Below are 25,231 nucleotides of genomic sequence, written 5' to 3' on the forward strand. Positions count from 1 at the left end.
TAAAAGATATAATTGATTTATCAGTAACGAAATTTGATTCGATAATTCATAATATTCCATAATATTAAAATTTACTTCGAAAATGTTACAGTAGGTACTTTTCAAGTGTCTTACTGAAGCTGATGTAAAGATGGATGAAAGAAGGTTTGAATAACACAAGGTTTATATTATAAGCAGAAATGGATTTCAAACACAGGTTTACATAAAAAAAAAAATCTCAGTTCAAAAGTATTTACAGCACTGATTATTTCACATTAATAAAAATGTTTACATTAAAATCTCAGTTTAAAAGTATTTACAGCGCTGATCATTAACAATAATATTACAATTACAAACTTGGTCTTTTGGGTGTGGCTTTATTGGCAAAGTGAAGTCTATCAATGTGACGTATATTTTATTCTTAAATGTGCCTCATAATATGGCATCGTCAAAAATAATTAAAGTTGAAATTAAATTCACATTTGAAAAAAATAACAAGAACGATGTGTAATTGCAGCTCTTTATAATTCCACAAAAGTAATACTGATCTTGACCTTGAGACCCTTGACTGATCGGTGACAGCCACCGACCGCCCAAATTGTTTTCGATTATGTGTCACATGATATTGACTAACTACTATTTCTTTCGAACAAGGATCAAAATGCAAGTGCTTTTTTACGATTCAATGATTCGGGTGTTTCCGGGAATACGACAGTTGGCGAAGATTTGCATGCGCATTATTAATATGGGAGAACTGTACAAAGGTGTTTATTTTAGTGTTTATGAACCTTTAAACACCATTTATAAGTTACTATCTTGAAATATAATTCTTACTACCTACCGGATATGTGAACAACTGTCTCTTTTAATTCTAGATTGGAGCTTTACGACCAAAACTTTAATTTTGGACATAATGGGAATGAAAGTGAAGATGCCCCAATGGTTTTTCCTGATCAGACCACTTATCGGGACGGGACATAAATAGTGGTAAGCTGCGTATCGACTTCGCGCTCCGAGAGATCGAACATTGGCGCGCGCTCCAGCCGCGCGAAATGGATACCAGTTTGGAACGCGCGCCAATGTGTACGCTGGAGCGCGGGAACGCGGAGCGGCCCGTTCCGTCGGGTGTCGGTTTTTTACCACGCATCAGTCGTGGCGCGCGCGCCAATTGAGACGGATCGTCGTTTTTTTTTGTGTTTGTTGCGCTCCGAATAATAATTATGGATAACCAAAGTTGCCGTAAATTAATTCAGCTATATGGTACGAAAGAACTGTTGTGGAATAGCAAAGGTTCTTCGTATCATAATTGTTCGGTACCGACGAACACTTTAATAATTGTATGTGGGTAGGTTCTTATATTTGTATGTGGGTAGGTTCTTTTATTTTTGACAGTCTACTCAGTCGTTGGCAGCCTCTCGTCGGGTTATCTGCTCTGGTATTTCGGCGCGGTCTCGATATTCTCAATATTTGTATTTTCGGTTAAATATTACCAGCTGCTATTAGGCATTATATTTGTGTATACGATTATAAGTGGACATGTGATTTTGTGTGTGAGAACCTCAAGATTAAAACGGATTACTCAAGCATCGGGAGGGCCCTCCACGCCGAGCTTTGGACCTTGAACCATCACGTGAGCAAAAACCTATATAATATTTATTTTATTAAATATATTTATCCAACAATAATAAATCGCTTAGAGAAGATGCTTGGAGAGAAATCAGTAGTGAAATGGGCCTCCCTGTCCCCGAGTTAAAGAAAAAAATGACTGTGCTCCTATCATCGTATAGAAGAGAAAAATGGAGAATATCTAAAAGCCAAATCACTGGCTCTGGTAATTATTATACAGATTTTTTTATTTCTTTTTTGTTTTATATAAAAAATAACATGTATTTGCATGATAAGTTTACGGATAAATTAACTAAACTATCTATATAATAAATAAGAATTAGTCGCACTAAAACTCGAGAACGGCTGGACCGATTTAGCTGATTTTGAAATGTTTGTAGGAAGGTTATAGTTGACGAAATTTAAGAATGCCGTCCTGACAGCTGTCAATATTTCCTTATGCGTATTGTAATAGAGTTCACTTTGCAAACAATGGATTGGTACAATTTCAAAGTGAACTCTACAACAATGTGCATAAGGAACTATCGAGAGCTGTCAGGACGGCATTCATAGTTTCGTCAACTTTAGAAGACAATTGTTCACAGGTCGGGACAGTATTTACGTATCAAAATGGTTTGGTTTTGATGATTTTAGTTTCATGCAAGACAAGTGTACACCAAATTATACAACAGATACTATGCAAGACAATGGGAATAAAACGTCAAATGATACAACGGGCGCTACGCAGGTAAATAATGTTACTAATTTCAATATCTATTTTGCCAAGGTATTATTCCGTTAGTGGCAAAATGTTGAGCGAGATGTAAACGTATTTCCTTTGCGTCATTCCCACTTCTTCGTGGTACATTAGTGAGAGGGAGTAATGACGAATGTTCACCGTCATTTCTCCAACTACCTGATGTGATTCCAGTTTCTGTTTCCATGTCTAAAGATCCATGTGGTGTGTATTTCTGGCTGGACCTCTTTCGCAAAAAATTGTGCAAATGTACAACAGCTAAAACTACTTTTGTAGCTTTACTGGGTGATAGTAACATAGGTTTCCTTAAAACCCTGAAAACCGAGCTTGCTATTCCAAAAGCATTTTCCACTACCCTACGTCCTCTTGACAAACGGTAGTTAAATATTCTTTCTAGAGATCCCCTCTCTGGCTCGCCTTGGAACGGTTTCATTGTGTATTCGTTTAGTGCAAATGCTTTGTCTGCCAGAATAACGTATGGAACTCTGAGGGTGTATGGTATTTGAAGTATCGATGGCTGAGGTATTTTCATGGACTTTTCTTCGAGTCTTTTGTATAATGTAGTACGTTTAAAAATCCCTCCGTCCGAAAGTCTCCCCTGGGAACCAATGTCAACGTATCTAAAACAGTAGTCCGCGTCTACGAGAGCGAAAAGTACGATACTAAAAAAGTGTTTGTAGTTATAATATTCCGTGCCGCTGTTACCAGGTGCCTGTATCATTACGTGTTTTCCATCCATGGCACCTATAGCATGAGGAAAATCCCATTTTTCTTGAAATTCTTGAGCAATTTCCAACCAGTCTTTCTCGGATGTGGGGATCTGTAAAATCCAAACTAATATTATAAATGGGAAAGTAACTCTGTCTGTCTGTCTGTCTGTTACGCTTTCACGCCTAAACTACTGAACCGATTTTGATGAAATTTTGCACAGATATAGACTCGACCTTGGGAATGAACATAGGCCACTTTTTATCCCACAGTAGGGCACGATATAACCTGTAGACCACCCGTGCAAAGCCGGGGCGGGCCGCTAGTTACAAATAATTATAAAATACAAATTAATTATATCCACGTTCATTTATTTCAGGGCTCTACACCACAAAATGAAGGCGAGTCTTCCCAAAAAACTTCAGAAGAGTGTAATACACAAGAACAATTTAATGATATTATTCAAAAAGCACCAGAAAAAACTGCCAAGAAGACCTCAAAAAAAAGAAGACAAGAAGAAGAGGACGATAAAATGTTGACAGAGGCGTTCAAAATTTTAACCGAACCGTCGCAAGCTACTGATCCATATTTCAGTTATGGCCAGCACATAGCAAATGAATTAAGAAAATATGACAGCCATACTCTAATATATGTCAAACAGGCAATAAACAATATAATTTTTGAGGTAGATTTAGGCAAATACAGTCCTCTTTATGGGTATACAACACAAGAGCCTCAAAATCTCTCAAATACAAATACTGATTCAAAATAACGAGAAATAATTTAATTTAAAAAAGTTAAATAAATATAATACTAATTAATATTGCGTTTTTCACTTACTTTTACCCAATTTTTTAAAACCTCGCTGATAGCATCACAAACTTCTGGGACTATCCTCGATATAGACTGCTTTGAAACTCTGAACAGGTATTGCAAGCTTGTATACGAGTCTCCTGTAGCAAGAAATCTCAAAGTTATAGCCAGTCTTTCAGTCACTGTAATGGCTTCGCGAAACTGGGTGTCCATTTTTTTCACCTTTGGCTCTATCAAGTTTCTCAAGTAACAAAAATCTTCTGTAGACATTCTTGTGAAGTTTTTTATTGTATCTTCTATCACTTCTATTATAAATTAAACAACCAATGACTGAAAATGACGTTCACTACGTTTATTCAATGATTGAAGTAATCATAAAAGGAACTATTTAATTTTGTTACAGGCAAAGGAAGCACTAATCTTATTCTAAAATCCAACACTCCCACTTAACAAAATAAACCATACATGTATCACCAATAAACTTAAATTTTAAACAATACATCTGCTCTACTTATTTAATCCTAACATGTCTAAAAATTTATAATGCTTTACTGCATTTAGCCCTTTGGTAAATAGGTCAGCTGGCATTTCTGAGGTAGGTATGTAATCTAATCTAATTACATTATTTATTAAATGTTCTCTAAAGAAGTGGAATCGAATATCGATATGCTTCGACCTCTTATGCAGACAGTTATTATTTGCCAACTTCTGTGCAGACTGGTTGTCATTAAAAATAGTTATACAATACAACTCAGAAGTTATCTCATATTGCAGGTTTCTTAAATATATAGCTTCTTTACAACATTCGGATATCCCCATATACTCCGCTTCTGTGCTGGACAGTGCGACTGTTACTTGTTTTCTGGTTTCCCAAGAAACGCAACCTCCAGATAGAGTGAAGAAAAACCCCGTATAGGATCGCCTGTCTAGTATATTAATGGCCCAGTCAGCATCAACATAAGCCTCTAATTTATTATTACCACTGGCAGTATATGTCAAACAGAAATGTTTTGTTGTTTTCAGATATTTTAAGATCCTTTTAGCATAAGCCCAGTGCTCATCACTGTAACAATTGTTAAACTGGCTTAGATAATTCACTGCAAATACAATGTCAGGCCTAGTGAGTACAGCTAAATACATCATAGATCCAATCAACTCCTGGTATGGTAATTGAGTATTACAGTGTTCACTTTTATTTAAATTCAACTTTGGTTCAATTGGTGTATATGTAGCTTTACAGTTCTGAACATTGAATTTTTTACATAACTTTTCAATATATTGTTCCTGATCTAAAGTTACAATACCTTTTTGTTTGTCTACTTGAACTCTCATTCCTAAGCATTGAGTGACACTACCCAAATCTTTAATTTTAAATTCTGATGACAATTCTCTCTTAATTTTATCAGTCTCAATCACATTGTTTGAAAAAACAAAGAAATCATCTACATACAGTGCGATATAAATCTTATCAGAACCATTTATTTTACTATACAAACATGGTTCAACCTGTGACCTTTTGAAACCCATTTTCTCTAAGTAACTATCAACTCTTTGGTTCCATGCTCTAGAAGACTGCTTTAAACCATAGATGGCTTTCTTAAGTTTAAGTACCTTGTTATCACATTGAAATCCTACTGGCATTTTCATGTATACAGTTTCCTTCAATAAGCCATTTAAGAAGGCAGTTTTTACATCTAGATGCGTTACATCAAGCTTCATTTGAGCTGCCAAAGCAAACAATAACCTTAGTGATGAGTGCCTCAACACAGGAGAAAAGGTCTCATCAAAGTCTACACCTGGTTTTTGCACATAACCTTTTGCTACTAACCTAGCTCTGTAAGTTATGTTATTGTCAATGTCCATCTTCCGTTTGAAAACCCATTTGCATGGCACAACCGTACTGTTCACAGGTAAGTCTACAACTTCCCAGGCTTCATTGTCTTCGAAAGATTTAAGTTCATCATTCATGGCCTGTGTCCACTGAGCACTTTCTGGTCCATTCAGAGCGTCCTGAAGTGTTATGTCACTACTAAAGTCCACTTCTATACCCGCACTAACACTGTCGACTTGACGGCCCGCACTAACACTGTCGACTTCATTTCCCGCACTCACACTAACCCAACCATAACGATCTGGCTGTTTACGCACACGCTTTTCACGTTGGTCTAGAACCTCTGGTTTCTCTGGAACCTTCTGTCGCTCTGGAACCTCCTGCTTCTCTGGAACCTCCTGACTTTCAGGAACCTCTGGTAGCTCTGGAACCTGCTGTCGCTCTGGAACCTCCTGTTGTTCTAGATCTTCTGGTACACCGTCTGGTGTTTCTGTCTTTATAAGACACTCTAGTGTAGAGTCGGCTATATCCACAGGAGCCTCAGACGTACAGGTCCCCTTCTCAATCACAACTACATCTCTAGTAGTCGTAATGGTGTGATTGTCTAGATTGTACACCCTATAACCCTTTACATTATCAGGATAGCCGACTAGGATGCATTTGGTCGCCTTCTTGTCCCACTTCAGACGTTTTTCTTTAGGTATGTGAACCATAACCTTACTCCCAAATATTCTCACATGGCTGACATCCGGCTTCTCCCCAGTCCAAACTTCATATGGTGTTTGGTTGTTTAATCCCGATGCAACTGATCTGTTTCTCAGATATACTGCAGTGTTTACTGCTTCTGCCCAATATCGTTTGGTTAGACCTGCATCAAACAACAGACACTTGGCTTTTTCTACCACTGTACGGTTAAGCCGTTCACACATACCATTCTGCTGTGGGGTGTATGGGTTTGTTTTCTGGTGCAATATTCCTTCTTCTTCTAAATATTTGCTAAATTTCTTATTGCAGAACTCCAACCCATTGTCAGTTCTGAGAATCTTTATTTCTTTTCCTGTCTGCTTCTCTGACATGTTCTTGAATGCCATGAACTTGTCTAAAGCTTGATCCTTTGTTTTTAGAAAGTAATAATGGCACATAATGTGCCATGGACTCGCAATTTTCACGACGGATTGATATTAGATTTCTTAACAATCCAATTCTTCGTGTAAAGCCGGTGTCATCGAACATTTTCTGCAGCTTCGTCCAAAGGCTTAAAGCGGTAGATTCATTCTTGATGTGCACAAATAATCCTGGTTCTATTGTTAGAATAATTTTGGCCCGCGCCTTCGCATCCATAGCCTCGCCATCTTGTTTGATGCACTTCTCCATGCCCTCTAATATGAGGTAATTTTCTACCGCAAACGCCCATTCTTCATAATTTTCTCTGCCTTTCAATTTATTTATGCTAGTAATTACGTTTCCTGCCATTTTAAACTTTTAACACTGTTTAAAATAATTATTATCTGGGACCATAACCTATTATAAATTAAACAACCAATGACTGTGAATGAAGTGAACGTTTATTCAATGATTGAAGTAATCATAAAAGGAACTATTTAATTTTGTTACAGGCAAAGGAAGCACTAATCTTATTCTAAAATCCAACAACTTCGAACTGCATATCTCTTATAAGTGTCACTCCATACTGCATTCTTTTTCGGTATAGCTCTTTTATCCACCAACGCACTTTTCTTTTCTTATTTTTCTTTTTTATTATGCTGTGTATAATTACAAAAGCTGCTGCTGCTCGTACACGACTAGCTTCCATGATGAAGGGTCAAACACTGGAACAGTTGCCACGCGCGCCAGGCGCGCTTAGTTGATATACTCGTACTTCAAATGTTTGGAACGCGCTCCGCGGAACGCACTTTCGGCGCGGTCATTCATGGCGCGCGCGCCAAGAGCGCGAAGTCGATACGCAGCTGTACAGTGCTGCCGCCAGTCACCAAAATGCATATAAGACAATATTTTTGCTTGTAAGTATTATTTCAGTTTCTATATTAGTCTTTTTTACAGCTGTTGTAATAAATAAATATAATAGGTAACACTAATCGTTATATCATCAGCCAACAATCATCCATTGATGTACGTAGGCCTCTCCCAAGGAGCGCCACAACACTCTGTCCTCGGCATTTCTCATCCAGCCACTACCGGCTACTTGACTAAGATCGGTCCAGCAGGTTGGAGGGCGTCCCATGCTATGTTTGCTTGTGTCTACCTATGGTTATCAGTTCTTATTACTTAGGTTATATCATCATTATAAGGCAATGCTGGTCATGTAACTTCATCCTCATCCATTATCTATTATTATAAAGTGTAATTACATGGGTGGTTAATAAAATCATTTTTAATTTGTTTACAGTGCAGATAAGAAACTTAATGAAGCCAAAGCATTGTATGAGGCACGATTCTTGCTTGTGGCTAGATCTTCATCTATTGGGGAATTTACATATGTAAAAGGTTCTTGTAAGAAGACCATGAAAGCCGTCCAATATGAGGTGGATGTAAAATTAAATAAAAATGGAACGCCAGAGGAATCACACTGTGAATGTCCTGCAGGCAGTGGAACAGAAGCCAAATGCAAACATGTCGCTGTACTTTTATATGGCATACAACATATGGTGGATATAAAAATCATCTTACTGCATCAAGTCTGCACCCAAAAACTCCAAACATTCCATGTGCCAAAGGCCCCATTTACAGATTCTCCTCTAGCCGCAGCAAAGTTACCAAAAAGGAAGCCACACAAAGAATTCTCTCCATATCCCATATACAGTTTGGATAAGAGGAACTATAATAATAAAATACGGAACCTTATCATGAACTACCCAAATTCAACAATGCCAATGAAACAAATGTATGAACCAGCTAACCCGCATGCTGTAACTATGGATCATACATACAACTCAAGCAATATAGAAAATGATTTTCTACATAGTCTATATCTATGTAACGTTACAGAGGACATGATTGAAAAAGTAGAGGAAACAACTAGAGGACAAACAAATAATCCTGTTTGGCTAGAAGAAAGGAAAAAAAGAATTACGGCTAGCAAATTTCATACAATATGCCATTTAAAAGATAAAACAATGCCTAGCTACAGCAAACAAATGTTAAATGAAAGGCCATTCTCATCACGAGCAACAACCCATGGACTAATTAACGAAAAAATTGCTTTGGAAGAATACATGACCAAATTTGGTTTGAATGTGGAACCCTGTGGCCTGTTCATCAGCAAAGACAGGCCCTATTTAAGTGCCTCGCCAGATGGTCTTCTTGGTGATGAAACCGTGATTGAAATTAAGTGCCCGTATGCTGCAAGAAATGAGGAAATATCGCCAACTACAGTGCCTTATCTTGAAAATGGAAGGAAATACACTTGGTATTAAGAAAGGAACACCATACCATTATCAAATTCAGGGTCAACTATACTGCACAAATAGATTATATTGCAATTTGATTGTATATACTTACATGGACATGAAAGTTATTTATATGTGTAAAATGTTAATAAAGCTAGATGCATTTTACATGAAATATTTTAGGAATGAGGTGTTAAATACTTATTTATACCATAATTACTACGATTTAATAAAAAGACAATAGTTACATTACATTAGCATTTTTTATTTATATTTACAATACCTTCCTTAAAATTACAAAGCATTACACAAATGAAAAATATCTTTGATGCGAGAGGGACATAGAATGACACCATAGGTGATTGTAAAATTTTATATGTTTTGGTTAGGCCAATCAACCTTTCAATATGTGCCCTTTGACTAGCTAATTGATGGTCTCGTTTCAATACAAAACCAGGTAATTGAGACTTTCCTTTTAAAAAAGCCGGTATGTTTACAGCAATATTCTTTACCGCAAACAAGTCTTGCACATTGAAGCCTCTGTCTGCCATTATGCTGTCTCCTTCATCAAGATTGAGCTCCGTTCTATCATCTGCCTGTCACTGGTTGCCCCACCATACCCTTGAGAACAATAACATATAAGACCACCTGGGGTTGATCCTACCAAAAACTTTATGGTATTCGTGTTTTTATATGAACTGTATGTGGCTCTTTGCGCTGTGGGATTACTAGGCTTTGCAATTGGCACCTCTGTTGCATCTATGATGACTCTAGTTTTACTGCTTTCCCTTCTGAAGATTATTGGCATGTAAAAGTCCACTAAATCTCGCCGTGGCCAAATATCAATTAATGACCATACATCATTCACAAAGTGAATCCAAGTCACTATTATATTTGACACCTCTGTTTTGCTGATATTAAACATTTTGGAAAGTTCATAATCAGGTTTGTTTCTTCTTAACTTGATTAATAATATCAGGAACTGGTCTTCCACTGACACAGAAATCACTTTAGACCAGCGATATTTTAAATTATTACCCATAGGTAAAAGTGTGTTCAATAGCATATGAAATTTTTGGTATGATTCAATGCCCGTATAAAACATTATAGCCTCATTGTCCGTCAGTAACAGCTCAGTGGAAAACATTTTTAAAGTTACACTTGTTTGTGTGCTAGCTGATTTCTGCTGCACTGAATCATTTGGAACTTCTCCATCGTTAATGGCCTGTTCTTCTATACATTCTTCACAAGCAACGTCAGGAACAAGTGATGATGCAAGTTCTTGTTCATCGGGGATCATTTTTTCTGTCACCTGTGCTGAAGTTGATGGTTCGAAAAGCGATTTTCGAACATTACGAGCTCTTAATCGATCATCACGTGCTTGAGCTTCTTTTGAGAGTGTGGTCTTACTCCAAGGAAACACAGATGGGACCGCAGACTTCTTCAGATATCGGTGCTGATGTTTTGTTCCTGAAACCGAGCATTAATTACAAATAAGTAAATATATTTATAACAAAAGGTCAGTTATATTTATTTTAAAGGATTAATATTCATTAAAGTTAAATACCTGTGTAAATACTCGTTTTTTGATAATCGGTTTCTAGGAAATGAAGACGACATAACCTCGATTTTTTGTCGGGATTGAAGTTTTGTCTTCTAATTGCTTTTAATCACATTTTTTTTTATTTTAGCATCTTTAGGAAATAGATGCGCTCCTATTTCCTTGCACAAAGGCACTTCACACATCTTCGGCATTGTAAAATTGAACAAATTAATAACTATGCACTGTAAAACAAAGCGTCTTCGGTACAAGCTATGCTAGCGCCACTTTGACAGTTGCCAACCCCATTACCAAAGCCGAAGCCATTTCCAGTCTTCGTATCCATATTGAAAGAGTCATAAGAAGAGTTTGGCTCTTCACTTTTTTAAAACCCCATTCTACAATAAATAATAAACTTGTTAACAATACAGTGTAGATGATGCAGCTACAGTAGCTTGTGGTTTACGCAACCTACAATCACCCATAATAAAGAATAAATACATTTAAGTGATATTATTCAATTTTTTTCTTTGCGGGTGTCAGTACCCGCACCTGGCACATGTCTCTGTATGTCTTGAGAAGCGGGCGCGTTACCCGTTGAGCTACCACCGCTCCGGTTATATTTTATTTTACTATCCTGTTTTCTTTCCTACATATTTTTTTATTTGTACAGTAATAATCTTTAATAGACATATAAAAAAAAATCTTTTAGTTATTCCCTTTATTTTACACATTCAAGCTGGGGATACACATGCCCGTAGCTTGCAAACTAGCATACCAGCTCCTTGCAAGTGCCAGCTACAGTCATGTGTATTCACTAACTGGCATGCCTGTTACTGGAGGCTAGGTAGTTGCAAGTGGCTAGCACAACATTTGATTTTCTTGCATGCCCGTTGAGGGAGGGGACGCGGGGGGCTGCTAACCTGGCACGTGTGAACAGACGCGACAGTAGCTGACTCGTTGTAGCCGTAGGCGCACGTTTCTTTGTTATCATTTCGAAGGTCAAGTTTTTCTTTTGTGTTTTTGTATTCAACATGGCACGATGGGGAGATGAAAAAACTATACAGTTCATTCATTTGTACAGAGAATACGAATGTCTTTGGAAGCCGACTAGCCCGCTTTACAAAAACAAAATAGCCTACAGCAAAATACAAGAAGAATTAAATCTGTCTGAAAAAGAAATTAAAAATAAAATCAAAAGTCTGCGAAGTACATACCACCAAGAAAGGAATAAAGTGGAGGGTTCAAAACGATCCGGAGCTGGATACAGTAACATTTACAAACCCAGTTTAATTTGGTTTAAAGAAATGGATTTTATAAATGAAACTTTCGAATATAAAAACTCAATCCAAACAGCTGTTGTAAGTACCTACTCTTTCGTTTTAACATGTTTTTATTAGCTCCAACTACTAGATAGGTATAGATATAGATGCATCTCTGTCTGTCGACGGCAGCGAGCTTCACCTCGGACCACGTCATCTCCGCGTCCTGCATCTCCGCATCAATTGAACGGCGCCATGTTTGTTTAGGGCGGCCTCGCTTACGCTTGCCCTGCGGATTCCAGTCAAGAGCCTGTCTTGGAATGTGATTTTGGTCTCTACGCAGGGTATGGCCGATCCAACTCCATTTGCGCCGTTTTATTTGCAAACCAACAGGATCTTCGTGGCATCTCTCATCGTTATTAATAGTACCGTGTTGAATATCTTCATAATCCACACACCTTTGTGTGATATAACTATTAGTGGTTTTTCGCAACCAATTGTGCAAAGAACATGCCGCTGATACTATGATATCAACTTTTTGTGGTTTTAGAGCTATAAATGATTCAAAAACTCGGAATCTTGATACAAGGATACCGAACGCATTTTCGACAATTCGCCTAGCCCTTGACAACCGATAATTAAAAACTTTTTCTCTTCGGGTGGCCCTGGTAGGAAATGGTTTCATGAGATATTTTTTTAATGGAAAAGCTGCATCTCCAAGTATAACTGAATGCTCAGGAATATCTAAAGAATTATTTTCTAGTGCTTGTTTCAAGCCTGATCTCTCAAACACTCCTCCATCTGAAGCTCTGCCGTTGCATCCTATATCAATATAGGAAAAAAAACAGTAATCGTCATCCACTAATGCTAGTAGCACTATGCTGTGGCTTCCTTTATAATTGAAATAATTGGACGTATCGTCAGGAGCAATAATATTTATGTGTTTGCCATCGATAGCTCCAATACAGCCTGGAAAGTTCCATTTGGTTCGAAAGCCTTTTTCTATCTCCTTCCATTCCTGCCTCGTAGGAATCTGAAAACAAAATGTCTGTTAATACATATAAACATAAAAAACTAATAGGTATGTACTAAAAAATTACAGGTACAACAGTCCTCTCAATCGAGCACTGAGCAATCAGACCAGCAATCCTCCTCTCAAACAGTCCAGCAATCAGACCAGCAATCCTCCTCTCAAACAGTCAACCCACCAAACAACGAAACATTGACTGTTGCAGTCGACCAATTACACTCATCCGCTGAAGCAAGCACTACAAACGTGCAAGCACCATCACCGTCTCTCCAGAACCAAAGACCCTCCTCTCACACTACAGCAGCCAACCAACCACATAAAACTAGTCAGACTAAGAGAAAACGTGTACCGCAAAACGAAACCTTAACTGCACTTGAACGCTTGGAAAATATTGCTACTGCAATCAATAATCCTGGATCAAATGAAAAACAAAAGGATGAGTTTTATTATTTCGGACTAAGTGTTGCTGCTCAGTTAAGATCATTGCCATTAAATAACGCTCTGGATATGCAATCCAAAATTCAAATTTTATTAAGTACAGAAAGGTCTCGATTGTCTACTTCATATTCTCAGCCATCCACTCCGTATTCTAACACATCTATATATTCTGAAGAAATAGCAGCGTCTGCCGATGATCGATTCATACTCACAACACCCACGCAGTCAACAACTTGAACTTAAGAATCAGGACAGAATATTTTTTCTCAAGCTTGGAATAATGCCTAATGTATAATTATGCTGAAATAAATAAAATATATAAATATCATGTTTTTACCCACTTTAATAAAATCCTTTAGTGCAGTAGCTATTTCACTACTAACAACTGGAACGAACTGTGAAATCGTCGATTTTCCTACTCTGTACAATGCTTCCAGAGATGTAAATGAATCACCTGTAGCAGGCCTGTGTCACTCCGTGCGTGGGCGGCGCAGGCGCCAGCCTGGCGCCTGCCCCATCGAGGGGGCGAATCTAGTCGGCTGCCGCAAGCGGAAGACGATACACGCGCGCGCTATTTGTTCCTATTTCGTACTAGTTTATTTTATTTATTTATAAATGTCGTATTTAGGTATTTATTAAAATTTATGAATAGAAAAATGGACATAAAAAGAAAAAAAACAGCAAAATACTGTGCCGTATTTAATTGCTTAAATACGGATCGTGATCCAATTTTTTTTTTAGATTACCAAAAGATGCTGACAGGTAAAACTAATCTAAGTATTTTATTGATTTCTTCTACGAGTACGTTCCTTATTTGAAATGAAATTAATCCGAACTACAAACCCTTTTTTTCTCCATGTTGAACAAAGTCTATTCCAATTTTGTTTTCGTTAAAGTATTAAATTTACAGACACAACTACCTTCAAAATGTATTAATGAATCGATTATAAAATGTGCGCTGAGTGGGATTAGTGCTTAACGAAACTAACATGTTCTGTATCATAACATAAATTATATGCATAATATAAATAATAACGAAAAAAAAACATGTTTTCACAAAATTGAATGTTTTAGGTACTTAGATTCATACATATTTTATGTACTTCAAAATATCTTAACTATGAAATTGTTATTGTTTTTACTGGTTATTTTCAATAGAAAAAAAGTTTGGAATAGCTTTGTATTCTAAATTCAAATTAATTTTGTTTTAAAACATGACATTCTTTTTACAAAGTCAGCCCGTTGCTTAGTAAACGTTGTAGTCTGTGGTGCTGAGGCAACCCTAAGGTGGCTTCTTTTTCAATGCGTATAACCACGTATAACTTATTATGCACCGTAGTCCAGTGAAATAAGGCGCATATTCCCTCAAAAATTAATTGGTAGGTAAGTAAATAAAAACGTGTGCGGCTGGAACGCGATCTAAATTAGATCTTATTGCTTATGGGATGGAGTCATATTTCTTTGCAAGCCATTGCGAAGATGGACTTCTGTACCTGGTACTAGTTATTATTCTGTGCCTGTAGCTAGAAATCTTAGTCTTATTTCCAATTTGGTTTTTGCCGGGATGGCATTTCGCATTTGAGTATTATTCTTTGTTATTTTGTTCTCAATTTTTCCTAACAATTCATCAAATTTCTCTGGGAGCATTCTCAAATGGTTTCTGTAACCATCATGATCTTCTAGGCGCATTTCTTGAAGCAGACAACTACTTGCTCCAAAATCTTCCCTTCTACTAATCCAATCTCTTACCCAAACCCGTCTTCGTCTTTTCTTTTTATTTTTCAATAATTTAGCTACACATTCAATTGCCAATAACAACACGATTTTAATTCACTTCGATTGTTATCCATGTTGGGCGCGCAAGAATTGATAGGTACTACTCGATTAAACTGAAAGAATAGACAGAAGGCTATCCTGTGTAAACGCGATGGTAATACTGGCATGCAAGGGGACAGAATGCATGCCAGTATTACTTGCAAATGTATAAGCAGTGTGCCAGTTACTCGTACATGCCAGTCACTTTCATGCCAGATACTTTCCCGATTAACTGGCATGTGTATCCCCGCCTTTAAACATTATTAAATAAGAATCGAGACCAAAATATTTCTGCTTCTTGTAGCAAATTCTCAACAATATAGTGGTAACATGGATCAATTTTGTTGCCGACATATCGAGCCTACTAGATACTTTGCCTAGCCGTAAACTTGTAAAATTTTATATGCCGAAAAGCTTCAGGAAGGATTTCTACACAATGAGAGTTATTGTTGATGGTACAGAAATACCTATTCAAACACCTGGCGGGCCAGATGCCCAAAAGTCAACATTTAGCTCATATAAGCATAAAAAAGCAAGCAAGCTCATAAAAATACTTTAAAATTCGTTGTTGGTGCTTCACCTGGAGGCCTAATAACATATTGCTCTGGAGGGTATGCAGGATCTGCCAGTGATCGTCAAATCGTTGAACGGAGCAACTTCCGCAAATTTTTGAAGAAGGAGACAGCATTATGGCTGACAGAGACTTTAATGTTCAAGACTTATTTGCTAGCAAAGGAATGGGACTAAATACATTTTTTGAAGGGAAAATCACAAATACCAGGCATTTTATTGAAACTGGATCAAAAATTTGCAAGACAAATGGTACACATTGAGAGACTCATAGGACTAACAAAAACTTACAAAACATTGACCTGTGACCTGAACCAATATTATGTGCCTTCAAAGATATTCAAAATTTGTATTCAACTCTGCAATTTTAGGGAAGCTATTTATGTAGTTTGTTCAATTTCTTCATAGTTAAAATATAGGTATTTCTGACATAGAGCCTTAACAAAATACTTTTGGCCAACATTATTAAAAACATCATCTCGGCTAACATTTATGTTAACCTTCAAGTCTTTATACAGGGTGTCCCAAAAGTCAACGTCATCCCTTAAAGGGCTGATAGGTCAGCTCATGAGAGGCCAGAATATCACAATATGACCTTAGTAAAAACTCGATGATTTTCGAGATATTGACACTTTTATAAATTTGCTGAAAATCGACACCTTGGATCAGTTTTTTGCGTGCCGCCGGTACAAAACTCCATATTGTTAGAATTTGTTTGGTGTTGCATCAACCTGTATAGCCCTGCTATTGATCGCAGTCAAAAAAAATATCGAGTAATGCTGTATGTTTAAAAAAAACACGGTTTTCAAAGTCATAATTGGTAATCGTATTTTTTTATAAACAACTTTGACTCTACATACTGTAAAAAAATATACCACGCAGACCTGGCACCTTATTTGAAAAGATTGCTCATTTAATGCAGTTTCCAAAATGGTATAAAACGTTGCTATTGTTTCAATTAACAAAAAAGTTATTGCTATTTTAGTACAAAACGACGTCGATGTAAAATTGTTTGAAGGAAATTTATCTGACTGAATTTATTAAGGGTAAGTCATGTTGGAATGAGTAAAAGTAAAATAGGTGGTGGGGTGTGGCGTGTGTAATGCAATCTCTAAACATCGTACGTCACAACCTAAATACCTTTTACTTTATAGATAGCAAAACTAGACCTTATTAACATGCTTTCGTCACAGCACATTCCATAGTTGTTCTTTAAATACCAAACCCATTTCGGTAATAAATCAGTTTAGATCAAGAGCTACTGACTTTCATTTCTCTCCTGAAACGCCTACATTTCATGGCGACCGCGACATTCGTGACCCGAACAGTGCAATCCGGCTAAGTGTGAGAGCCAAACACGCGACGCGACGATTACATCAGTATCCTGTACTGACATACGGGAGTGTTCTACGAATTCACGGTCACGTCACGTCAGAAAAACCTACAGTTATGGGTAACCCCTCGTCAAAAATCGAAAAAGAAGACATCATAATTACCCAAAGTGGTGGTAATAATGCAGCGCAGCTTGAAAGGTCGGTTACGGTCATGACGTCAGCAGTTTTTATCATGGCTATTATACTGTTCCTGTACTTCATGTGGAAAAAAGTGAATCAGTGTCTTACAAAAAAAATTGAGCGCCAAGCTACCGCTCTGTGTGTGCGTCACCGTGTGTAAGTTCTAATTTCATAACAACTCCGATTCAGTGCTTGTGTATACAGGGTGTCAAGATATGGACTCTAATAATAAAAACTGTAAGTAACCTTTAAGTAAATTGTTATCTTTTAAATTAATTTTGTAATAGTGTCGAATGAGTGACATTCAAAATATTTATGAAAAAATTAAAGCTATTCAAGAATATTTAAGAAAACTTGGCCCGAACCGTAGGCAAAAACCTAATTGTGAGCAAAAATATGTTGAAGCTAATTTATTATACGAAAATTATCAATTAATTATAAAAAGCTATACAGAAAAATTAGAACGTTCGGAAATTTCAATAAAAACTTGGGAATTAATTGAGCCCTTCATACGAAATATTGAAAGTTTATATACAAAAATTTTAGAATATAAAAACATGTCTTCTAAACACGACTTTGATATAAAGACAGCAGCGTCGCTGCTGCCCATTAGAGCCTGTCCAGACGGAGCGTTTTGCGCGCGTAAGCTTACGCGCGTAGACACTCGCGCGTTCCCGAGGCACTAGAGCTACAAGCACTCCGTCCAGATGCTCTCGCGCGTTTCAAAACTCGCGCGTAAAACGCGTGTCATGCGCCCGACTCTCGACTCGCTCGTTTTACGCGCGAGCGCCGCGCGAGTCGAGATACTCTGGCGGCATTGGAGCGTTCAGTAGTATGCGCGTGTCCATAGAGAGTGGACGTATTTAGATTTGAAATGGAGCGCGATAACTTCGACACCGAACTTTTAATTGAAGAAGTTGAAAAGAGAATAGCCATATGGGATATGGAATCTGCTGATTACGCAAATAGACTCATTAAACGTAGGAATTGGGAAGAAATAGTCGAAATTTTTTGCGAAGCTGGTGATTCCGACGAAAAGAAAAAAACGTTGGGTAAGTGACAATTACTTTATTTAATAAGATTATTTCTTAAACTACGTAGGCTACTACAAACTACTATACCATCTTGTCTTGCCAAGGGATTTTCCCTTCATTTACAAAATAATCAGCGAATCTGTCTCTTATATTCTTAGATCTCGCATTAGGCCTCACTGCCTCACAGTTCAAACTATTTAGGGAAGTTTCGTACAGAGTGTCATCATATCTATAACCATCTCTTAACCTTACGTAATTATGAAGGACACAACAAGCTTTAATGATGTTTTCTGCAAACTCAATGTCAACATTTAATGGTCTATGAAATATTCTCCATTTATTTACCAAAATACCAAAGGAACATTCAATGTAACGCCGGGCTCTGGATAGGCGATAGTTGAAAATTCTTTTTTTGGTTGTTAGAGATTTACCGCAATAAGGGCGCATTACGTTTTCAGATAGACCAAACGCCTCATCACCTACAATCACGTGTGGCAAGGGAGTTGTATCTGTTTGCGATATTGGCTTTGGGTCTGGAATATCTAAAGTTTTGTCGACAAGTTTTTTATACAAAACGGAGTCTTTGAAAATTGTGGAGTCACTACTTTTGCCATATGCGCCGATATCTACAGAAATAAAACAATAATTTGCATCGCATACAGCCAATAAAACAGTTGAAAAATAATTCTTATAGTTATAGAAAAGAGACCCAGAATGGTCAGGCTTTATGATACGGAAATGCTTGCCATCTACGGCGCCGATACAATTTGGAAAATGTGTATACTTTTGGAATTGTTTTGAAATCTCTTCCCATTCTGCTTTCGTAGGTTCTCTCATCACTATATTTTGCAGTTTTAGCCATATGACGTAACAAGTTTTCTGTACTATTTCGATAATTGTCGACTTTCCCAATCTGTAGGCATAATGCAAGTCCGCAAAATAACATCCTGTAGCCAAATATCTGAAAAAAAAATGTTATTAAATATAAATATTTAGTAAGGTCGTTTCAATATTTTTTTTATTATTTCAGGAATGTTATTGCAAAAGAAGTGGAAAGGATTGCGTGATGGCTTTGTCAGAGAAATGAAAAGGATAAAAACCACACCGTCTGGATCAAAAGCCAGCAAAAATAAATATATATATTTTGAACGTTTGATGTTCCTCGAACGATCGACACGCAATAAAACTACTGATAGCAACATCGTTTCCTCGCCTGCTGCACCTGAAGAACAAGACATTTCTGGCGACGGGGAAGATGTTATGAGACCTCCAGTTAGCCAGCCGAAAAAGAAAAAAAAAATGAACGCAGCCGATGAGGAATTTCTTGCCATTATAAGCAAAAATTTAGCACCTAGAAATCAGCCACAAACATCGGAGTCTGATGATGATAAACTATTTTGTTTGTCACTGCATAAGGAGCTTATTAAAGTACCTGAAGAAATGAGGCTTCAAGCTAAAATTGATTTAATGAATGTGCTCCAAAAAGCTCAACGAGCCCCATGTCATTCACCTTCACATTATATTCCTTCACCTGCACCTTCACCACAATATAATCACCAAGCAGGAATGACACACCGCGGACAAAGAGGATTTTTTAACGATACAGGATATAACGAAACAGACCCTTCAGCATCTTCGTTTTCACGTTATTGCACTGGACAACGCAATTCCCAATCTAACCCATCACCGGCGTCTAACTACAATAACCCATCACCGGCGTCTAACTACAATAACCCATCACCGGCGTCTACTCAAGATTCCCAAGAGAGTGAATTGATGGAGCTATACCGAGATTGTTAAATTGATTAAGGGAAAAAAGTATAAAAATAATAAATATTATTACCTCAAAGTAATCACGAGTTTTTCTTCGGCAGAAACAGTATCCTTTAGCACATAGATTCTGTTGGGTGTCAAATCATCTTGTATAAGTTTTAGCAAATCATCGAACGATGTTACTGACATCCGGAAGTAATTGAAAAACTTTTCGTTGTGTTCTCTCAGCTTTGGGTATAATGTTATAAACATACTTTGCGTCATTCTGTCTCGTAGAATTGGATGCACGTTAAATCTTCGACTTTCTCTACGTTTACGACGTTTCCATCGACGGTACGCAAGCCACAACACAACCGCTGTGAGAGGCTCCATTTTTAAAACTGGCTGAATCCGTCCGCCAGACACCGCGCGTAGCAACGCGCGTAAAACGCAGCATCTGGACGCAACATAAATTGAAACGCGCGAGAGCTTACGCGCGCAAAACGCTCCGTCTGGACAGGCTCTTATGAACGGTTCAGAACACGTAACGGAACAACTGATTGACGGAATAGAAATGTATTCGTCATTAATAAAAGACACTGATCATCAGATTTTAATTAATTTTATCCTAAAAACTAGATTAACACATAGTGCAAAACTCAGACTATCTCAAAGTTATGCTAGTGTCACGGGTTTATTAGATGAAATGAAAAAACATCTCTTAGTAAAAAAATCCGATATAGCCTTACAAAAACAAATGCAAATGATTAAACAAGGGGGTAAAACTATAGAGGAATACGGCAGAGAACTAGAAGAATTATTTGTTAATCTCACTATATCCCAAGCAAACGGAAATTCTGAAGCGTATAAAATATTAAAACCATTAAATGAAAAACAGGCAATTTCCAGATTCACTGATGGTTTACGAAGTGATAAATTAAGTACCATAATAGCAGCGCGCGGATACACAAGTCTAAAAGACGCCATCCAGGCAGCCAAAGATGAACAAACGACGATGACACCCTCTACATCAACATCCGAAGTAGTATTTTACGGTCGTCGAGGATATTTTAGACCAACGCAAAGGAATTTTACGAATACGCGACCTAGGCAATTTGAGAACAGCAGCGTACCTAGATTCAATACGCAATACAATAATGGGCGTTATTATAGTAATCGAAACTACCGCGATACAAATCGTAATTACCGCGATAATAAAGATATGAGGTCGAAATCAGCTACACGAAAAACCAGTCATCGAGTAAACATGGCAGAGCAGGTAGATAATAACAACAGTGAAGACTCAAACGAGGAGTCAACTGAGGAGTCAACTGAAGAATCAAAAGAACTAAATATTAACAATTTTTTTCGAGACTAACGAATACATTTTAGCCTATGATAATATGAACTCTGTAACATTTTTCATAAATAAAACAAAATATACTTGGCTAGTAGATACTGGCGCATCGTTGAGCGCCATAAAAAAAAATATCGCGTTACAAACTAGTGAGCACATAACCCCTCACACTATATATATAAACGGTATAGGCGGACAGATTATTTCAGATGGGTATATTCAATTAAATCTTGAGACAATGAACAAAACAAAAATCCGACACAAATTTTATGTTTTCGATAAATTACCGTCCCATATTGATGGAATAATCGGACAGGATTTCTTAGTAAAATATAAATGTCAATTGAACTACGAAAATAACAGTTTGACCTTGAATGATAAAAACACCACCCTAACATTACCCTTACAGTTATACTCCATAAAAAAAAACAATATACAATCAAATGAAATCAAATTAGCACCTCGTTGTGAGACCGTAGTGAAAATTCCGACTAATATTTTAGAGGAAAGTGTTGTTTTATCAAACGAAATCTGCGAGGGAATTTTTATCGCAAATACGGTAATAAGCAATAACGACGGATTTTTTTCGGTAAAAATATTAAATACAAAAGAAACTGAAGTTGTCCTAAAAAACTTCACACCGGAAATTGTACCTCTAAACAATTTTCACTGTTTATCTTTTAACAAGTGTGAAAAAACAGGAAGTCGAGTTAAGCAATTGTTCGACTTACTTAAACTAAATTACCTAAACTCTGAAGAAAAACATTCAATCGGGCACATCTGCGCCAAATATGCGGATATTTTTCATTTACCTGGAGACGAACTCACGTGCACAAATTTATACGAACAAAAAATACATTTAAAACCTAATATATCGCCCGTCTATAGCAAACCGTACAGATTACCACAATCACAAAAAACCGAAATAGGAAAACAAATAAAAGAAATGCTGGAAAATGACATAATTGAAGAGTCACAGTCGGAATGGTCCAGTCCGATATTGTTAGTTCCAAAAAAGGCCGATGCAAACGGTGAAAAAAAGTGGCGCCTTGTCATAGACTACCGAAAAGTTAATGAGTGCATACAGAATGATAAATTTCCGTTACCAAACGTCAACGAAATATTTGACTCCTTAGCGGGTTCTGTCTACTTCAGCACCCTAGATTTAAATCAATCGTATTACCAAATCAAATTAGAACCCGGAAGCCGGAAGTACACAGCGTTCATAGCTGATCGACATTATCAAATGAAACGGTTACCAATGGGGCTAAAGACAAGTCCTAGCGCATTTAGTCGCGCTATAACGATAGCTATGTCCGGATTAAACTATCTGAAATGTATAGTATACCTTGATGACGTCATAATAATGGGTCGTAATCTAAATGAACATAATAAGAACCTAATGGACGTTTTCGCCCGACTTAGAAAAGTTAACCTTAAACTTAACCCATTAAAGTGCAAATTCTTGCAGAAAGAAACATTATATTTAGGTCACGTCGTCACATCAGAGGGAATCAAGCCAGATCCAAATAAGGTGACGGCAATTGTAAACTACCCGGTACCTACTACAACAGATGACGTCAGGCGATTCGTAGCCTTTGCCAATTACTATAGAAAATTCATAAAAAATTTCTCTGAAATAACTATACCTTTAAATAAATTGTTAAAAAAGGATTCGCCCTTCGTCTGGGGTGATGAATGTAAAATGGCTTTTGAAAAGTTAAAAACGGCAATTATGAGTCCTCCCGTTTTACAATATCCCGATTTCTCTGAAAAAAACGAATTTATTATTCATACTGACGCTTCAAACATAGCGATCGGATGTGTGTTATCAAATAATGACGGATTACCTGTAGCCTACGCAAGCCGACCACTTAATAAAGCTGAAAAAAACTATCCAACCATTGAAAAAGAGTTGCTAGCTATCGTGTGGGCGGTCAAACATTTTAGACCTTATTTATTTGGAAGAAAATTTAAAATTATGACAGACCACCGCCCATTAGTATATTTATTTAACATGAATAACCCCTCGAGTAGACTAACTAAATTTAGGCTATGCCTCGAAGAATACGATTTCACCGTAACTTATTTAAAAGGACAAAATAACGTCGCTGCGGACGCATTATCAAGAATAGAAATAACTATTGATGAATTAAAAAACGTAAATAAACATGTTATGTCGGTCATGACACGAGCTCAACAAAAAAAAATCGTAAAGCCGATTAACGGTAATACTTTTGATTCAGGGGTACCTAATAGTGATTTAGGTAGTCCGCCAAAAGTTATAGAAATTCTTAGAAAACCAACAAACTTACCGGAACTGACATTTAATGAGAAAAATTATGAAAAAACTTTATTAAAACAAGATATAATACATAGCCAAAATAAATTTTTTGTTTATTCGCCTAAGAAGCAGGTTTTGTGTGTCAATCCTAATTCCAGATCATGTCTGAAACGAGCTTTCTTCGTGAGGGAATTAGATAGTTTTTGTGAGACACTACATATACAAGAATTATGTATAATACGCAACAAAGAAAATGAAGATATAATTAAAGCATTAATGCAATACATTAGTCAATGTGAAGAGAGGAAAGGACCTCGGTTATGTATATTGAGAGGCGTCAAAAGAATAAACAATACAGATGACAAATTCATTATATTAAATGACTACCATTTATTACCAACTAGCGGTCACGCGGGTATCCAAAGAATGATAAATAATATAAAACAACATTATTACTGGCCCGGTATGTACCAAGACATTCACAAATTTGTATCAAGTTGCGATAAATGCCAAAAACAAAAATATAAAACTCATACAAAACAACCAATGTGTATTACAAGCACCGCAACTTCTGCATTTGAGAAAGTATTTTTGGACTTAGTTGGACCATTAACGAAAGATGCGAATGGCTACTGTTACATATTAACACTTCAATGCGAACTCACAAAATATGTAGAAGCGTATCCGCTCCTTAATAAGGAAAGTGAAACGGTGGCCCGCGCATTTGTCGATAACTTCATACTACACTACGGTATACCCCGCGAGGTCGGGACCGATAGAGGTTCCGAGTTTATTTCATCCACCATGAGAGATGTTTGTAAAATACTAAATATTCACCAATTACAATCTACGGCTTACCACCATGAAACACTGGGTTCCTTAGAAAATTCACATAAGTCATTAGGAGCGTTCCTTAGAATACAAACCAATAACCAAGCACATCAGTGGAGTGACTGGCTCCAATACTGGTGTTTCTCATATAACACAACAGTCCATACGTCCACGAAGTACACGCCGTTTGAATTAGTATTTGGGAAAAAATGCAGTATACCTACAAACATAATACAAACCGTTGACCCGGTGTATAACTATAGCTCTTATCCAGTTGAATTAAAATACAGGCTGCAAAAATCACAGGAAGACGCAAGGAATAATTTAATTAAAAGTAAAGAAGTTAGGAAATCAATATACGACAAAAAAATTAATCCTACAACTTATAATGTCGGTGATTTATTACTAGTAAGAAAGGAAGATAGAGGGAAAATGGACCCAATATATACGGGACCGTATACTGTAATTGAGGATCTAGATGTAAATGTAAAAATACTAATATTAGGTAAAGAATATATACTTCATAAAAACAGAACAATACCCTACCATTTAGGCACAAAATAGAGATAAAAGTCACTCCTATAAAAATCTAAACTTAAAATAAATAATAATAATAATAATAAAAAAAAAAAACAATAAGAAAGTATTTTAATAAAATATATTTATTCAAAAAAAAAAAAGGAAAAAAGAAGAAAATCCTAAAA

General features: G+C 36.8%; 4 protein-coding genes and 1 long non-coding RNA gene across 5 annotated transcripts; 4 read left to right on the plus strand and 1 right to left on the minus strand.

The window, feature by feature from the left end:
* The first annotated feature begins 2,200 nt into the window (after positions 1-2,200).
* Positions 2,201-3,721, plus strand: LOC125489436. Its single transcript, XR_007266990.1, has 2 exons — positions 2,201-2,332; positions 3,429-3,721. It is a non-coding gene; the product is annotated as an uncharacterized LOC125489436 (long non-coding RNA).
* A 4,078-nt stretch (positions 3,722-7,799) lies between these two features.
* On the plus strand, positions 7,800-9,234 carry LOC119692577. Its single transcript, XM_048625294.1, has one exon. It carries the CDS (start codon positions 8,216-8,218, stop codon positions 9,125-9,127), a length of 912 nt encoding a protein of 303 aa, XP_048481251.1. The 5' UTR covers positions 7,800-8,215; the 3' UTR covers positions 9,128-9,234.
* Positions 9,235-9,347: 113 nt separating this feature from the next.
* On the plus strand, positions 9,348-13,987 carry LOC125489524. The gene is made up of 3 exons (XM_048625536.1): positions 9,348-12,039; positions 12,666-12,708; positions 12,984-13,987. Exons 1-3 carry the CDS (start codon positions 11,675-11,677, stop codon positions 13,605-13,607), a joined length of 1,032 nt encoding a protein of 343 aa, XP_048481493.1. The 5' UTR covers positions 9,348-11,674; the 3' UTR covers positions 13,608-13,987.
* A 3,896-nt stretch (positions 13,988-17,883) lies between these two features.
* LOC125489425 lies at positions 17,884-20,152 on the plus strand. The gene is made up of 2 exons (XM_048625293.1): positions 17,884-18,321; positions 19,334-20,152. The coding sequence occupies exons 1-2, from the start codon at positions 18,144-18,146 to the stop codon at positions 20,101-20,103; spliced, it is 948 nt and encodes a 315-aa protein (XP_048481250.1). The 5' UTR covers positions 17,884-18,143; the 3' UTR covers positions 20,104-20,152.
* LOC125489423 (protein ALP1-like) lies at positions 18,323-20,588 on the minus strand. Its single transcript, XM_048625291.1, has 2 exons — positions 20,147-20,588; positions 18,323-19,264 (listed from the first exon to the last, which is right to left on the minus strand). Exons 1-2 carry the CDS (start codon positions 20,446-20,448, stop codon positions 18,385-18,387), a joined length of 1,182 nt encoding a protein of 393 aa, XP_048481248.1. The 5' UTR covers positions 20,449-20,588; the 3' UTR covers positions 18,323-18,384.
* Between the last annotated feature and the right edge of the window lie 4,643 nt (positions 20,589-25,231).

The sequence above is a fragment of the Plutella xylostella genome, chromosome 14 (assembly GCF_932276165.1).
Source record: "Plutella xylostella chromosome 14, ilPluXylo3.1, whole genome shotgun sequence".
Lineage (NCBI taxonomy): Eukaryota > Metazoa > Arthropoda > Insecta > Lepidoptera > Plutellidae > Plutella > Plutella xylostella.

Coding starts and splice junctions, on each gene's coding strand:
- LOC125489425 (XM_048625293.1), top strand. CDS start 18,144: ATGGAGCGCGATAACTTCGACACCGAACTTTTAATTGAAGAAGTTGAA. Junction 18,322..19,333: donor CGAAAAGAAAAAAACGTTGG/GTAAGTGACAAT, acceptor TTATTATTTCAG/GAATGTTATTGCAAAAGAAG.
- LOC125489423 (XM_048625291.1), bottom strand. CDS start 20,448: ATGGAGCCTCTCACAGCGGTTGTGTTGTGGCTTGCGTACCGTCGATGG. Junction 19,265..20,146: donor AAACTCGTGATTACTTTGAG/GTAATAATATTT, acceptor TTTTTTTTTCAG/ATATTTGGCTACAGGATGTT.
- LOC125489524 (XM_048625536.1), top strand. CDS start 11,675: ATGGCACGATGGGGAGATGAAAAAACTATACAGTTCATTCATTTGTAC. Junction 12,040..12,665: donor GTTTTAACATGTTTTTATTA/GCTCCAACTACT, acceptor ATTATTTTCTAG/TGCTTGTTTCAAGCCTGATC. Junction 12,709..12,983: donor CAAACACTCCTCCATCTGAA/GCTCTGCCGTTG, acceptor AAAAACTAATAG/GTATGTACTAAAAAATTACA.
- LOC119692577 (XM_048625294.1), top strand. CDS start 8,216: ATGAAAGCCGTCCAATATGAGGTGGATGTAAAATTAAATAAAAATGGA.